The sequence below is a fragment of the Equus quagga genome, chromosome 8 (genome assembly GCF_021613505.1).
Source record: "Equus quagga isolate Etosha38 chromosome 8, UCLA_HA_Equagga_1.0, whole genome shotgun sequence".
Classification (NCBI taxonomy): domain Eukaryota; kingdom Metazoa; phylum Chordata; class Mammalia; order Perissodactyla; family Equidae; genus Equus; species Equus quagga.
In genome coordinates, this window is record NC_060274.1 from 40,686,883 (window position 1) to 40,704,082 (window position 17,200).

The window sequence follows — 17,200 nt, forward strand, 5'->3', positions numbered from 1 at the left end:
TATGGACTCATCGTGTCCCCCGAGATTTCATATGTTGAAGCCCTAACCCCCAACATGATGGTATTTAACGAGGGGACTTTTGAGAAGTAATTAGGGTTAGATGAGGTCATGAGGATGGGGCCCCCACGAGAGGATTAGTGTCCTTATAAGAAGAGGAAGAGACAGGAGCTTGCTCGCTCCCCGCCACCTCAGGACACAGCAAGAAGGTGGCCATCGGCAAGCCAGGATGAAAGTGTCACCAAAACCCCACCACGCTGGTGCCCTGATCTCAGACTTCCACCTTACAGAACTGTGACCAGTAAATGTCTGTCGTTTAAGCTGCCCAGTCCATGGTGTTTTATTATGGCAGCCTAAGCTGACTGAGGCATTCATTTTTTCAATACCCTCCAGGAAGGAAGAGCAGAAGCAGTTTGCAGTCACATGAGACGGACAACAGTATACATTCGTAGTCTTGCTCCAACGGGATGTGATTCTCTCCCTTTCTGTCCAATACAGATCCAAGGGACCTGGACCATCTGGACATTCCACAGAACATTATATTGGTTCCCTATGATGATGCCATCATGCTAGTTGGACCTATTGAGCAAGAAGGGGCAAGTGCTCTGGGTGTCCTGGTGGGACACACACACTCTAGAAAAGATTCGAGGCCTAAACATCAGTGAAGTTGGTAGGGGCCTAGTGATCTGGGACATGCCAGGACAATCACTTTAAAGTAAGTAAGAAATGATTGTGCCTTGTTTCTCTTATTAGTAAGGAAGGTGCATGATGCTTGAAAGGCCTCTTCAGATTTTGGAGGGAGCATATTCCTCACTTGGTAACACTGCTCTAACCTATTTATTGGATGAAACAGAAGGCTGATGGTTTAAGTGGAGCTAGAGAAAGAAAGCGCCCTGCAGCTTGTCAGGATGGTGCCACGGGCAGCCCTGACCCTCAGGCCACGTGACCTGGCAGTGCTGACACTCACGGTTTTACACTATGTGGAATGTGGAAATCCTAAGAGGAGAGTCACAGACCCCTGGGCTCTGGACCAAGGTCTTGCCCTTTACAGCAGAGAACCAAATACCACTTGAAAAGCAACTTGTGGCATGCTACTGAGCCCTGGTAGAGACAAAGCATCTGACCATGGGACATCAAGCGACCATGTGGGCAGAACTGCCCATCATGAACTGGGTGCTATCAGATCCACTAAGTCATGAGATCAGGCAGGCCTGGCAGTGACCCTTGATGAGATGGAAGTGGTACATCTGGAATCAGGCTCAAGCAAGTCCAGAGGGCGCAGATCAGCTGCAGGAACAGGTGGCCCAGACCCGCCTGTCACCCACTTCTCTTGCACCCATGCCCCTGTGCCTCTCCCTCAGCTCACATACAAATAGCTCCATGGTGGGGGCTTCCCTGTGCCTACCTGCTGGAGGAGAGCAAAAACCCACCCATGCTTGGATCATGGACGGGTCAGTTTGGCATGTTGGTGCAAAGTGAAAATGGACTTCTGCTGCACTACAGCTCCATTCAGGGGCAGCTCTGAAAGACAACGGTGAGGAGAAATCCTCTCAATAGTCAGAGTTTTGGGCAGCGTACCCAGTTATTCACTTTGAATGGAGAGAGAAGAGGCCCAAGGTAAAAATGCACGTAGACCCGTAGGCAGCAGGGAATAGCTTAGCTGATTGTTCAGCGGCCGGAAGGAGCAAGATTAGAGGACTGGGGACAAGGAGCAGTATGGGAAGAGGTGTGTAGATAAATCTATGTTCACGAGCACAAGTTTGAGGAGTTAATGACTGCCGGAACCCTCTGCTACAGAAGAGGCGGTCAATAACCAAGTGGATGAGATGACCCGGCAGCTCTGATGTCAGCTCAGCATTGACACAATGCCCTCATAAACAATAACCATGGTGGCAGAGATGGAAGCTGTGCACATGCTCAAAAGTGTAGGCTCCCTCTCACCAAGGCTGACCTAGTTTTGCTGCTGTCAAATGTATGACCTGCCAGCCTTAGAGACCAGTGTTGAACCCCTGGTATGACACCATTCCTCCAGGAGACCAACCAGTCACTACTCGGTGACAAGTTGATGACACTGGACCCTTTCCACCCTGGAAGGGAAATGATTCATCTTGTATTTCAGGTATGGATTTGACTTTCCTACCTTCAGTATCCCAGCCACTCCCACTACTGAGGAATCACAGAATGTCTGATCTGCTGATGTGAGATCCCACATGACTTTACCACAAAGGACCTGCTTCATGGCAAAGGAGGCTTGGCAGTCAGCACATGGTCATAGGATCCACTAGTCTTACCACTTGGAAGCTGCCAGCCTGATGGAGTGGTGGAATAGCCTCTTGAAGGCACAGCTGAGCTGTCAGCTTGGAGATGACCCTCTACAGAAGGGGCCAGTGTCCTCCAGGACGCAATATACTCTCGAATGGCCGTTGGATGAGGCTGTGTCCCTCGAAGGTAAAATACATGGGTCTGGGAACCAAAGGGCCCTTCATCACTCCCAATGACCCAATCGGGGAATTCGTTCTTCCTGTACCCACAACCTCAGGTTTTGTGCATCTAGAGGTCCTGGTTCTCAGAGGAGGGATGTTTCCATTAGGGGATACAGGGAGAATCCCACTAAACTTAAAGCTACAGTTGCCACCTGGTCACTCTGTGCTCCTTGTGCCAGTAGCCAAAGAAAGTTATGACCATCCTGGCACAAGGAGCACATGTGACCAGCTGACGTTTGACGCTTGTCATCCCAGGGAGGCAGGACTCCTTCTATGCAATAGAGCAGGATAGCATATGTTTTCCACTCAGATGATCCACTGGGGTGTGTCTAGTACTCCAGTGCCCAGTTGTGACTCTAAACAGACAACGTGCAACAACCACAGTCTGATAAGGGAAGGCAGGGTGAGGCTCTGGGCTCAGGGTCTGGGTCGCGCCGCCAGGTGAGCCACCTCCACCAGCAGTGTCAGCCAAGGAGGAGGAGCTCTAGGATGGTTGGGGAGGGAGGTGATGAGTATCATGCATAGTCTTAGGACCATCCACAGAAGTGGGAACTATAGTTCATCTCACTAAACATCCAATTGTAAGTCTCCCCAGAATCTTGAGGAAGCCGTGCCTGGCTGGAGCGAGCTTAACGTGAGAGGCGAGCAGATCTGGGCCATACAAAGGGGCAGACTGTAGTGCACGCCATCGGTGTCCCACCCTACTGGCCTGGCACCCCCAGCCTCGAGCCACCGTGAGTGGTGGCTGCTAGCTGCTCACAGCTACATCCTTCTCCTGAGAGTTTCCTAGAAGTGCTTGGAAGGTTATCCCTCCCCTGTGGCCCTCAGTCACGGACTCCGTGACAGGGGTACGAAAGGCTAGCCTCTTTCCTCATGAAGGACAACTCCACGATGTTCCTCATACTGCAGAGCTCCCTGTGGGGTCGGGCTGAGGCTTCACTTAAGCTGAACGCACACGTTTGCCTGGTTTCTTCCCTCTCCTATTCTGGTCCACTGACTTCCTTTCAGGTTCTGCTGAGAGCGCTCTCTCAATAAGCCACTTGCCCAGGAATCCAGTCTCAGGCTCTACATCTTGGGAACCTGACCTAAAACAGATACAAACTATTTCTGCCTTTCATACGGCACCAGGCCTGGTAGCAGTGACATGCTGCATGCAGACAACGAACGTGGGATGAGGCCCTCTTGGGAGAACAGCAGAGCTGTGAGACTCACACCTTCTCCTAGGACTCAGCTGCAACTTACACATTGATTCATTACTCATTTTCCATCTGGGTAGTGAATTTTGGGTAAACAATTCTGCAGGTCATTAGAGTGACTATTCAGACAGCGAGTGTTCAGATAGCAGAAGATACCTGTTCACCACAGAGAGTCTTCACGAGAGATCAGCCTCACAGCCCTGTTCTCTGGGTCAGAGCCTCAGAGGGCAGAGAATTCCATGTTGGCCTCTGTGCACCACCCTTTTCCTACTTGTTCGCCAGCAGGGCTGACAGTCCCTGGTTGTCTATAGCAAGCTCCCACCAGGAGGGGTCGATGCCCAGGTCTTAGCAGCTGGGAGACATTGTAAACAGCACTCAGCTTATGAGCGTACGTGCAAGGAGACTCCCGGAGCTCAGGGGCGCTCATCAGGAGAAATCTGTGTCAAATTTAGCCTCATTTTCTTTTTCTTTCTTTTCTTTTACGCTAAAAACTTTTTGTAATAGAGAATTTCAAACATATACAGAAGTAGAGAGAATAGTATAATGAACCCCCATGTGCATCCAGCACCCGATATCAACAGTTACCACATTCAGTCATTCTTATCTATGTTTGTAAGTTTTTTTTTAACTAGAATTCTTGCATTGGTAGAACAGGGGATTCTGTAATTGCTTGTTTGTCTGGATCTCCTGCTAGGCTCAACCATCCTGTATGGACACAGCATACAGCTTTTATGTTTGCTATGGTGCTCCCAGGGCATATTGCATGACATTCATTCATTCAACCAAAAACACTTTTTGAGGATGTACAAGGACCCACAGTGACTAAGCCCTCTGCAGGCGCTCACAATTTGTTAGGAACGAGAAAAAGGAAACACTCAAGCTGTAGCCAAGAGTTCTAGAGGCACGGAGCAAGAAGCAACCAGCTCTCCATAGGAGGGCTCTGACACTCCAGTCCCGCCACCATGCTCTCCTCATCTGTATCCACTCCTTAGGCATTCTTACTAATTCCATGGCCCATCAGTTATGTTGGTGACGCCAGCACTGACCTCTCCCCTGAGCGCCAAACCAGGGCACCAACTACCTCCTTGGCAACCCCATTTGGGAGTCCAACCAATGTTTTCCTGCTTTCTTGTGTGCTGGGGTCATTTCTTTGCATTTGGCTTCCATTCCTGCCCCCTCTCTGTCCCCCAGAACACAGGGCTGGATGGCAGAAAACTACATTTCCCAGGTTCCCTTGCAGCCAGGTTTCTGAATGCACCTTGGGTGGACCATAGGCCACATTCCTGTGATATTTGGAAGGTCTGTGGTAGTTGGCCAGCAAGCTTTGACCAACACAAGTGTTGGTGGTGCGGGACCCATGACCCAGCCTCGTGAACGTGAACAGGGTGAGGCTGTGGCAGGTCCCTGGCTCCACGATTGTACTACAGGGAGTGACAGTGAAGCCCAGATCCAGCGTGGCCCCTGGTTCTGCTCCTTCAGCCCTCCCGATGACTTTATAAGCACCCCATTCCCTGTATCAAATCCTTTCTGCTTGGAATTCCCAGAGTGCGTTCTGTTTCTCCCTAACCCTAAACCTAACCCCACTGATGTGAGCCACTACCTTCTCGCAACTCAATCATGGCAACAGCCTTCCGTTGTTCTATTTCTATCTTTGCCGCCTATAATCTGTTTGCCACTTAGCACCCAGAGTGACCTTTGAAAAGCATGAATTGAGTAATGTAACTCCCTGATCAAATACCTCCTAGGGTTAGGTTAGGAAACCAGGAACCCAGGGGACCAAGAAGTCAGGAGGCCAGGAGCCCAGGAGCCCAGGAGGTCACGAGGTCAGGAGGCCAAGGATGCTGGCCTCTGAGGTGCGATGTCCTGCCTGTTCTCCTTCTGCTTCCTTTCCTCTCATCTGGCCTCCTCCAAGCTTGTTCTCACGCTGAGAGTCTGGTGATGAAGACATCGAAGGGACTTCAAGGCAGGGCACCAACCACAGCCAAGCCCAAGGAGCTGGACAGAGGGTGCAGTGAAGGGCCCTGAGTCTGAGGTGCCGGAGTATGGCAGCGATGTCAGCTGCGAGGCTAGGATGTGGGCTGACCTTGCGTCTCCCAGCCGCCCTCTGAGAGTTTGGCTCTGTGTGGAGGCTGTGGGAGGATCTGTGCAGAGGGGAGGCATGCCCGGCTCACTCTGGAAGCAGTGAGAAAGATGGGCTCCGAAGGGGAGGACCTGGAGTGGGGTGGCCAGCAGAGTCAGGTGTAGGGGTAAGGACAGGAGGGCAGAAGGGCTGCTCAGGGCCAGCTGGCCACAGGAGAACACCGTAAGGATGGCCTTAGCAGGACAGAAAGATGGCCTTGCTCCAGAGCAGAGAGCAGGCGTGGGAGTGGGAGTCGAAGCAGAGGTGACTGTGCTCAGTGGGTCGAACGGGGCTGCGCTGAGGCCATGCTGCTCTGGAGACAGGTGTACTGGAGGTTTGGGCCAGGCGTGCCCAGAACAGGACCCTTGGCCTGTCTCCCCACACCAGCGCTCTCACTCCTGAGGGCAGGTGATTCTAGTGCCACGGGCAGCCAGTGCCTCTGGCTGGGCTGGATGGAACATGCCCTGTGGATCTGGATGTGTGGTCCCAGCAGAACCCCAAGTCCTTTCAGGGGAAGTGTCAAGCTGGAGCTCTCCTTTCTCTCTGGTTGTAAGGGCCTGGAGCTCCCACGACCGTGCCCCGCTGTGTGGGGAAAGCCCATCGTCAGTCGGGGAGAGTGAGGCCAGCTCCAGAGAGAGGTGGACAGAGCGGCATCAACAGCCTTTTTTGTTTTTTTGCTGAGGAAGATTCGCCCTGAGCTAAAATCTGCTGCGGACAGGTGGTGTAGGTCCATGCCTCGGATCCAAACCTGCAAACCAGTGCCACCGAAGAAGGGCACACTGAACTTAATCACTGCCCCACGGGGTTGGCCCCTCAGCTGCCTTTGAGTCTCAGATGCTGCTCCCCAAAGCTGCCCTCAGCTCAGCACACTGAGTGTGGTCCCACCAGCCGGTGCAGCCCCTGCTTTGCTCCCCCAGGTCCCACTGTGTTTGCTTTGCTTATGGCCAGAGATACCTGACGAACGCCTGGTGACCACCTGTCAGAGTGGCTGTGAACCTCACTGTCCAGCATAGTAGCCACTGGCTACATCTGACTCTTGGGCCCTCAAAATGTGGCAAGTCCTAGCTGGGATATGCTGTATGTGTGCAATACACCCTGCTTTGGAAGACAATATGAACAGTAGCATGTCAAATATCTCATCAACAATTTTTATGTGAATGACATGTTTAAATGATAATATTCTGGATGTAGTGAGTTAAATAAAGTATTGTGAAAATTAATCTCCCTATTTCTTTTTCCTTTTTTACGTGGCTACTAGAAAATGCTGCATTTCCCTAGGACAGTGCTGTGTAGAGCATGGGGCTAGATTAGAGGGAACGCTGATGCCTCGAGGGTCTCCTCTTGGACACAAGCAGAGCACTTAGCCATGGCTGCAGCCGTGGATGAGGGGAAAAGTGGGTGCCTTCTTGGCTGTTGCTGGCAGTGCTGTCCCTTCACCCTCACAGACCAGAAGCATCCGTCCTCGCTGACCCCTACCAGTAAGCGGTTCTCTCCTGTGCTGCAGGGCCTCACGACCCGACCTGTCCACTCCTGGGTGCTCTTCCTGCCTCGAAGCCCTCACGGGCAAACACTGTCCAGGCTGCTTCCTCCATAGGCCCCTGGACAGCATCCCTTCCTGGCTAACCCACCTGAAGAGGTAAGATTGGAAAGGAAGGCAGGGTCATGTGCGCATCCCAACTTGGCAAGATGCACTTGTGCCTGGGAACTACCTAGCCTGCTTCTCTGTCTCTTCCTTCTGCTGTTTGTGGACCCCCAGCCCCTCCTGCCCACAGCCTGCCTGTCCCTCCACTGGGCTCTGTGGGAGACTGACACTAGTCCTGAATGCAGGAAGCACAGGCTTCCTACCCTCACTGCTGTCCAGAAGGGGGGCAGCTGTGTGTCGTCTGCTTTATAAGATTTCAATGTCAGAATTTGATTTAAGGTTTGTGTGTGTGTTGGGGGGAGGGGGCGGTAATCTACTGCTGAAAACAAAAAGTCCTAGAAGCCAGGAGCCCAAGTGTGAGGCCAGTGGGATGCACTCATCGCTGGGATAGGCCTCCAAGGAGGGGTGGGGTGGGGCGGGAGGTAGGGCAAAGGCCTCAGAGACAACCTAGTCTTTGGAAACTGTGAAGTGTAACAGGGAAACGGCACAAGGGACTTGGCAGATGGATTGAGTGAAGGACACTGAATGAAGGGATTGTCCTGGGTTCTCCAGGTGGACCCAATGCCATCATAAGGGTCCTCATAAGAGGAGGCAGGAGAGGCAGAGTCAGAGAGGGAGAGGCGACCATGGAGCCAAAGGTTGGAGCCATGCACTTTGAAGACGGAGGAAGGGGCCATGAGCCAAGGAGGCAGGCAGCCTTCAGATGCTGGAGGGGCAAGGATGGGGCTTCTCCCCGAGAGCCTTCAGAGGCAGGGCCCTGCCGATGCGTCGCATTAGTTTCAGCCACGTGAGACCCATTTCAGACTTCTGACCTCCAGAAATGGAAGATAATAAATTTACGTTGTTTTAAGCTACCAAGTTTGTGGTAATTTCTTACACCAACTAAAAGAAACTCACGCAGAGATGGACAGGCATTTACATTTTTATCTCAGCTACCAAATGCATAAAAGTGTCCATGTTGACGACATGGATCTGGATAGTTGTGCTGCCCAGACGAGCTATGAGTGATCATCAATCTTGTGGCACAGGGCAGGGATCACCCCACCCCAGACCTCCCCGGCTGGCCCCAGCACCTTACGGAGGCCTCCGAGCCTCAGACTCCCCCTGGGGGTCTCTGCAGAGCAGTGGGTGCTCTAGCCGGGAGTGGCGACAGGGAATCGCGAGTCCTAGCGGCCAGGCGGGAGAGCACCAGGCTTCCTTCAAAGTGCAGAGGTCTGGCTACTCCCAGCTCTGCAGTTTCCCACCTCTGTGACCTCGGGCATGACCTCTGTCAGCTCCGATTCACCGTCAGTGAACATAGGCATGGACGTCCACCCCACCCCACAGACTAGCACTAGTGACCAGCACTTGGGCCCAAGGAGGCTGAGTGGTAGCAGCTGGACTCTGTCCACTCTGAGGCTGGGGGCTCACCTGTCTCAGTTGGGAGGAGGGCCTGCAATGACCAGGAGCACAGACCTGGCTGAGGGATGGAGAGGGTAGTGGGCTCTACCTGTTAGGGTCTGGGAGAGCCCAAGGCACTAGGAGGGGCCAAAGGTAACTAGGAGCTCGAACACCGGGCAACCTGCAGAGGTCAGGATAGGAACAGGGCAGTGGAGACAGAGGAGGCCAAACTGGGTAGGGGAGAAACTGGAAGGACATGTTCAGGTCGTCCAGCTCTGCACCTGCTGCAGACTCCTTGGTACATGGGCTGACAGCCACCTCTCTTGTACTGGATGCAGCCAGGCCATGGGTTCCTCTCCCAGCCCCCCAGCCTGTGGGCACACATCCCAGACCACACCAACCCCCTGGGCACCTCCCAGAATCCCAGGGCAGAGACAGAGGCTGGGTGGACCTCTGGACCCGCTGTGGAGGGTGGGGGCACTGCGGGTTCCAAGAAAGGCTGACAGTGTTTGCATTTCTGTTGGAGAGGAAGGGTGGGACTTAAAAATATACAGAAAAGTATAAAGAACAACATGAGAAAACTCATCTTCCCTCCAGTGGGCAGGGCCCAGGCCCGGAGCAGGTGTCAAGATGGAGTGGGACAGCCCAGCGGCAGCTCTGGAAAGACTCTGGCGCTGCTGCTGTCCCATGCTTGTCTCCTGACCATTGCACTGTATTTTGACACCTATTAGACTTGGTTCTCAAAAAAGATCAAGTTCGTGAGCTTCTACCTGAGGCTGAAGCCCGGTCGTGTGGACCTAGAGGCCATTTGCAAAGCTCCCTGTTGGCACAGGGACCCACTGTGCCCGGGGGTCTCAGCGAGAGGGTGGACGTGGAAAGGCGGCAGCCATCCCTCCCTGGGGAAGCATTCACAACACAAGGCCTTGGGCTGTGGGGGCTGGGAGCGCATGATGCTCCTAGGGCGTAAGTCTCCCCCAGCCTTCCCTGCCTGAGGTCCTAGTGGTGCCTCAGGAGCTCCAGCTGCCCTGCTGGCCCCAGAGGTTGTGAGAGGTGGGTCTGTGAGGGAGCTGGCCTAGCAGCTTCCAGACTGGAACACAGGGAGGCAGAAGCAAGGAGTGTCCCACCCACTAGGAGGCTGGATCACAGGAGGGGAGGGGGCCGACAATTTCAGATGTGCTGGCAACTGCCCCCTGCAATGCCACTGAGTATTCAGTAGGCTCCCTGTGGGCAGAATCAAAGGCTTGGTCATTGGAAACCCACAGTCCTGCCCGCTAATATTTGTTCACACTATTATTATAGTTTCTAAGTGATGCATCAATCAGTGGTTACGTGTGTGTGTGTGTGTGTGTGTGTGTGTGTGAGATTAGGGAAACACCCACCATTTGTAATCAATTGAAATCACCGCTCATTAGTGGGCCTCTCATGGGCTACACCCACCTAGCATTTATTTTCACTGACTTTTTCTGTACAACTTTTTGCATTCATGGACACAACACCTGCAGGCAAGCCTAGGAGCAGGGACAGGGGGAGAAGACTATTGCTCCCCCAGGCTCGCCCGCCTTGATGTATGTTGTGGGGCTGAGCTTCTCCCCCTGTGCTCTGTGAAGGGGGCCCTGCCACCCATCAGCCTGGGCAACTCTGCTCTGGACTCTTCTGGAGGGCGGGGGCCCTGGCCAGACCTGGGAGCCACGTGGCAGGAACCACGGGGTGTGTGAGTCACGTGCTGAGGGGGTAATCTGAGCCTGACTGTGGGTAAGTGAAGTCTCCGGATGCAGGGGGAGGGTTCTGTATCATCTGGAAGGGGTGTCATGGAGGGGGCATCGCTTTCCTTCTCTCTCCGTCCACTTACAGGACTTTTCTGTGCTTCTATTGATGTTGCATGTACAGCTGCTCTGGAGAGGCGCACGCTCGGGGGCTCACACGCCACACAGCAGCCCTGGGGGGCTTTACAGAAGGGGAAACTGAGGTCTGGAGGGACGGGGAAGAGCAAGTTTGAGACTGAAGCCCAGCTGCCTAAAGGCTGGGAGCTGCTGCAGGAGAGCGGTCAGCCAGGAGGAGGGGGTAGTTGCTTGATGTGGAGGTGGGATCCTCCTCTCCTGGGTGTTCTAACAGTTCTGCTCTTTGGGGGAGTCCTACTGAGGGAGTTTCTTTATCCTCTCCCACCCCCTCGACCCCTGGGGTGAAGGATGGAACTGCTGGGTCCTTACAGGGAGAATCCGTCCACCCTGGTCTGTCGCTGCTGTCCTGTGGGGTGGTCAGAAGGGCTCCTGCCTCCATTTGGTGACCTTCACAGGCAGGGCGGCCAGCATAGCGGGCCTAGTGGGTCCAGCTCATCAGGGAGAGATGGGCAAGCCCAGTGGGCCCAGGGTGGAGGACCAGAACCCATGTCAGGTAGGGAGCTGCCCGGCCTGTGTCGATCTGGCTTACCATTCCTTATCCCTCCCACCGACCCCTAGGGTCCAGCCCAGGACTCAGGAGTCTGCTGAGATGGGTGGGGCTGGGGTGGGTCCGTGGATCAGCAGCCGTCTACACACATTGATTGGGCATAAGGCCGTGCCAGAGTGCGGCTTCCCCAAGCATACTCTGGCAGGATGCTTTGGAGGGCCAGGGGCAAAAGGAGGCAGAGAGTGGACTCTGCTAGCCAGACAGCAGTGGCCCCCCCCAACCCCGACTGGTCCCTCCCTGGGCTGGGGGGGAGGTCCTCTACCCAGAGGCCTGATCCTCTCAGATTGCATCCACTTCAAGAGCTCCTGGCTCCCTGAGAGTCCCCATCCGATCTACCTCTGGCCACAACTCAGAGAAGTCTCCACGCTCATTTATGTGACATGTACTGCTATTATCCCATTTTGCAGACTAGGTGCGTGAGGCCCAGAGCTTCCCAGATCTCACTGGGCCTTAAGGAAGCTGCACAGGCTCTGCCCTTGCCGGGGCCACCTCTGGGTTCACAAAGCCACTACCTAAGAAGGAACGTTCTTGCTGAGCCCAGGCCTCCACCATTCACCCCATATGACCTAGCAACTCACCTGGCCTCTCAGTCTGCAGAGCCCTCGTCTGTGAAATTAGGGCCAGAACAGTCCCCAAGAACCATCCCTGAGAAGAGCCTGTGGCTGAGCAGCAGACCTGGCCTGGCGGAGATCTGGGAGGAAGGACCCATTGCTGGGGCCCTTGCCCTCAGTTAGACTCCTCTTGCTTGGGCCCAAGCCCTGGTGGACAGACTTGCAGCCACCCTGTTGGGCAGGTGTGGCCTGGCGTGGGGGCGGCAGAGGGAGAACAGCAGAGATGGACGGAGCAGATGCATGAAGAGAGTGTGTGGGTGAGAAGGCGTGATGCTCAAGAGAAGGTCCAGGATGACTCTGGGGGCCTGAGGAATCTAGGGGCCCAGGGGAAGCTGGCTGCCCTCCTGGAGGAGTGCTTTGCATGGCAGCCACACACCTTGACCTTCCTCCCCCTTCCCATACACCAACTGCTTTCTGGCCTCTGGTCTCTCCCTCCATGGGCCCTCCTCAAGTCACCTCCCCTTGGTGTGGGCTTATGGCTGTTGGCACCACCCAATTCCCACCAGGCCTGAGCTGCCCATGGGAACGCCAGCACCCAGCTCGGTGCCTGAACACCGAGGTGCCCAAGAAACATCTGGTAAACTGCCCCTGTGGGGAACTCACACGAGGGCCAGAGACTGCGAGTGCCAGCTGCCTGTTCCCCGCAGGCCCCCTCACCCTCGGACGACAGTCAGGACCTTCTGGCATCGATGGCAGGAGGAAGACCAGACAGAGTGGCCTTCTCATGGGTCAGAGAGAAACCCAGGCCAGGAGCTCAACTCTCACAGAAAGGAGAGCCCAAGCCCCAAAGAGATAAAATGTGAACACTTCACTGAAAGGCACAAAGGGAGATCTGAGTCGGGGGAAGTACGTATTCTGGCATTGAAGGTTTATCTCTCCCCAAGTCAAAACTCTGACAGCGATTTTATGAAACTTGACTACGGGGTCTGAACTTCATCAAGAAAGGTGAGGCAGGCAGGAGATGGCACAAGGCGTATTTAAAGAGAAGGGCCCAGACAGAGGGATTCTCTGGAGCAGAAACAAACAAATGGAAAGATGGACCGTCATCACGCTTGTGTGCCTGGAACCTAGTCCCAAAGGCAGCTTTTCAAGCAGCTGGATGGATGGCCTATCCAAGAACTGGTCACGGGAAACGGGCAATCCTTCCAGGAAAATGAAGGAATAGAACACATGGAGTGTGAGGCGGCCAGTAGTCAGATGACCAGGGGCCTTAGTGGATGCCAGGAAGCTTAGCCTGAGGAGGGCTGGGCCGGGAGAGCAGGACGTGGGCCCAGTGGGAGCCCTGGCACTGAGGAGAGCAGGGGTGCGGGAGTGAGAGGCCACCAGGGGCTCCCAGTCTGGGAGGGACCTGGGTGCCCGGTCTCTGAGGGGGTGATGTGGGAGGGAGCAGGCTTGGGGGATGATGAAGGGGCCCCTCCTCAGTGTGCACCCAGCCCCAAGAGAGGGAGACAGCAAGAGACATAGAGAGAGACAGAGACAGAGAGACAAATAGGCAGAGAGAGAGACAGAGTCAGAGAGAGACAGAAAGACAGAGACAGAGGGACAGAGACAGAGAGAAACAGAGAGAGACAGAGAGACAGACAGAGAGATACAGAAAGAGACAGAGACAGACAGACGAGAGAACTGCATCCTCCTGAGGGGCAGCAAGAAGCAGCAGCCACCCCATGAGAAGTGGAGGGAAGATGAGAGTGGAGAGGAGGGGCCAGGCAAGGACTGTCCCTCTGTCACAGGGTCAGGACATGGGGAAGATGCCTGGGTTAAGCCCCAAGGCTGCCGCCCGGCCCTGCTTGAGAGCACCAGAACCTTCTCTGGAGGACCTTTGGTCAACACTGCTCTAACCACTTGTGCCTTGGGGAGGCTTCAGGGCAGTTCTGCAGAAACACAGGGAAGGAGGCCTGGAGCACTCTGTGCCTGTCTCTCCATTGCCGCCTGCCCTCTGTGGCCACTGCCACAGGAGCAGGTATGGGCCTGGCCGGGGCCATGCTGCATCCCACTGCTGGGTCCCCTTGGTCTGCTCCCGCCCCCGGGGATGGGCGGCAATTTTAATGCTCTTTCTGAGGGACCTTGACCAGAGGCCTGGGACACAGGTGGCCTATGTGGCTCTCCTTTGCTCTCATGGCCTCCCAGCCCAGGCCCTTCACGGATTCCTGTCGGCAACAGTGGGGACAGGAGCTGGACATGACCTCTGACACTGTTCAGAGCCAGCAGCTCCTGGCTGAGAGGGGCCTAGCCTCTACATAGGCTGAGTTCCCACTTGACCAGGCCACAGCCGCCTGCCTATAGGGAGCCTCGTCCCTCCATGCTCAGGGTCTTGTCACCACTCCACTTGTTGGGGCCAACTGCTCCCCTCTGTACCGGCCCCTCTCCCAGCACACCTGCTTGGGGCCCACCTGGAGCTTCGCGTCGTGAGCAACTGTCAAGAGTGGGCAGTAGCGCAGCCTCCAGTGGCCCAGGGGTGGGGATGGGGGTGGTCTCTCTCCTGCTGGGGCCCAGACACTGGCTGGGACAAGTCTTGCCAGCGAGACTGGGCCAGCGTGTCAGAGTGGCACAACCTCATCCCATTCCTGAGCCTTCTCCTTCAGCGAGGCTGAGTACCCCGGCAGCTGGAGGGCCTGGATGCAGAGAGGTCAGCTCCTCCTTGCTGCCCCCCGACCTCCGTGCTGGAGACTGAATTGTGCCCCTCCAAATTCGTGTGTCGAAGCCCTACCCCCAGTGTGGTGTTAGGAGGTGGGACCTTGGGGAGGTGATTAGGGTTAGATGAGGTCGTGAGCGTGGAGCCCCCATGAGCGCAAGAGACCAGAGCTCTCTCTCCCCGATGTGAGGACACAGAGGGAAGGTGCCACCTGCAAGCCAGGAAAAGGGTCCTCACCACCTCACCCAACCATGCCAGCACCCTGATCTCTGACTTCTAGTCTCCAGAACCGTGAGGAATAAATGTCTGTTGTTAAAGCCACCCAGCCCACAGTATTTTGTTTTGGCAGCTTGAGCAGACTAAGACGCCCGGAGGGTCACATCCCAGCTTTCTTCCTCAAAAGCACCCCCCGATCCACCACACACAGCTGCCTGCTGGTGCTGCGGAGCCCTCATTCCTCTCGCCACCAGGTGCTCTCGAGGAGTGTCGGGCCAACAGAAGGGCCCAGGAGGGGGAGGGGAAGTGCAGACCAGGAACTTCCAAGGGGGTGCTCAGGGCCCAATTTCAGGCCACCCAGAGTGGTTGCCACCAAGGGATGGGGCTTCGTGTCAAAGGAACGAACAAGCCATGGTGGGGTTCCAGCAGCCAAAGGCTGGAGGGGAAGGTCAGGGTAGTGGGAGCTGGAGATCTAGGAAAGATGTGTAGGGAGCTGACACTGCCTTGGGGAGCCACTGAAAACAGTACCGAGGTCACGCTCCTCAGATGATAGGGGGATGACCACAGGTGAGGTCCAAAGGGTCAGCACAGACAAGAGAAATGGAAAGAGAGAAGCCAGCAACCCTTCAGTTCCCTCCAAAGCACCCAAGACGCTCCTCTCCCAGGAGCCCGGGTAGGTACAGCCACGGCTGACCTGTTGGGACAATTTTGAAAGTGCAAACAGGGCGTCGCTCACTACTGCAGGCCAAACGCTGCTTTGGGGTGGAGGTAGCCCTTCCCAGGGGACACAGAGCTGGACCTGGGTGGGCCTGGCAGCAAAACCTCAGATCCTTAAGATGACTCTGAAGCCAAGCCAGGCCCGCCAGACAACAGGTGGGTCCTCTGCCAGCCAGGACATGGGGGAGGTGTGTGCACGTGGCAGCCCCACACCTCCCTGGTCTGGCCTGGCACCTGGCTGACCGGCGCTGCAAGAGCAGCCAGCACAGGGCTGAGGCAAGTGGAAAAATCACTTAATACTCTTTAGAACTTTGGTATTTTGTTCATCTGAATTTTTTGCATTAATTTCGATTCCTTAAAATTTGTATTAAAATACTATTTATCTTGATGACGGGTGTTTTTGGTGCCCCCTTAAAGTGTGCCAGAAGCAGTATCTCGCTCTGCTTTTGGCCCTGACAGGGATGTTGGTGACCCCCTGGCGCTCTGCAGCCAGCCTAGCTCCTGAATGTGACCAGCACCCCTCACCTATGGAACAGAAACGGTTTACCACGTGGGGCACTGCATCTCCGGGGACAAATGGGAAGGGGCGTGGGCAGCCCTGAGTCCGAGAACGGATGCTCAGCACACAGCAGGGGCTCCCTGCACAGTTCTCCACAGCACGCACTGGCCCACCTCCCCCTGTCACCAAAGCCATCTCTCTGCCTCTGCCAGACACCACCTCCTTTCTCCCCAGGGCGCCTCCTGCAGCCCTTTTGGGCAGAATTTCTCATCCAAACTCTTGCCATAGCACCAATGACAGCAGGTACGGGACTCGGTTAGGGCCTTGGCCTGTCGGCTGCCAGTGGCTGTGGCACCGTGGTTGTTTTTCTCCTAACTTCATTAGCTCTGCCAGGAGCAAACCAGCCCAGTGTTTATGCTGACCCGTCATTTCACAGAAGAAGACGTGAGAGGATGAACCGTGCCCAAGGAACTGGACCCCGGCCCTCTCCCTGTCTTCCCCACTCCGCTGCGGCCCCTGGCCTAGGGGTGCAGGCAGTTTCTCCCTCTGCCCTGTCACCAGCTCTGTCTCCTTGCTCACTGCTTGGGCACATGGCTGGCTCAGAGATCGTCTGGATTTCTCTTTGTTTTGGAAAAAGCAACTGCTCTCTGCTCCTCACCAGGAGCAATGGCCCTCGGGCTCCTTATGAAGAGATTCCTGCGAGGCAGTGCGGGCATCTGAGACCTGTCAGGATGTCTGTTGAGCAGTCCCACGGCCAGTCAGTTGGTTCTGCCACTAAGACCCCAGCCCCAGACCTCCCAGCGGGGGCTCTAAACTCCCCAGACTCTCTACCCAACGAGGTCACTTCCCAGACCTCCTGGCAGCCTCACTTCCAGGTCTCAGGGCTGGAGCCCAAAGCAGTGGGGAAACGACGTGGGTTGCCAGGAGGAAGGGATCTTTCTGCCCATCAGAGTCAGTGCCCCACAGTTCACTCCCCAGCAGAACTGCCTTCAAGGGCCTGTGTATAAAATCAGATTCTGAGGAGTGAACTCTTTCTATGCTAAACAAACCACTGACTGTGGGGACATACGGCAAACGCTGTCAGAAAACTGAAGGTGGCACGAGCTACCTTTTCCTTCTTGGCGTTCTCCATCCTGGCTCTGTCATCCAGCATTTGGACAGCAGCCAGCCCACGGGAGCTGGGCCCCCTCAGCCGTCCCCGACAGGTCTCCGAAGCAGAACTATCCCAAGGCTTCTGCCAACCAAGGGTCAGGTCGGGCCTGG

General features: G+C 55.3%; 1 protein-coding gene across 1 annotated transcript in view; it reads right to left on the minus strand.

Moving 5' to 3' along the window:
• GCK (glucokinase) overlaps positions 1–17,161 on the minus strand; it is a 50,630-nt gene extending 33,469 nt beyond the window's left edge. Inside the window, exon 1 of the mRNA XM_046670068.1 lies at positions 17,046–17,161. Within this exon, the coding sequence (XP_046526024.1) occupies positions 17,046–17,090 (45 nt within the window). The 5' untranslated portion in view covers positions 17,091–17,161. The remainder of the gene's footprint in view (positions 1–17,045) is intronic.
• Between the last annotated feature and the right edge of the window lie 39 nt (positions 17,162–17,200).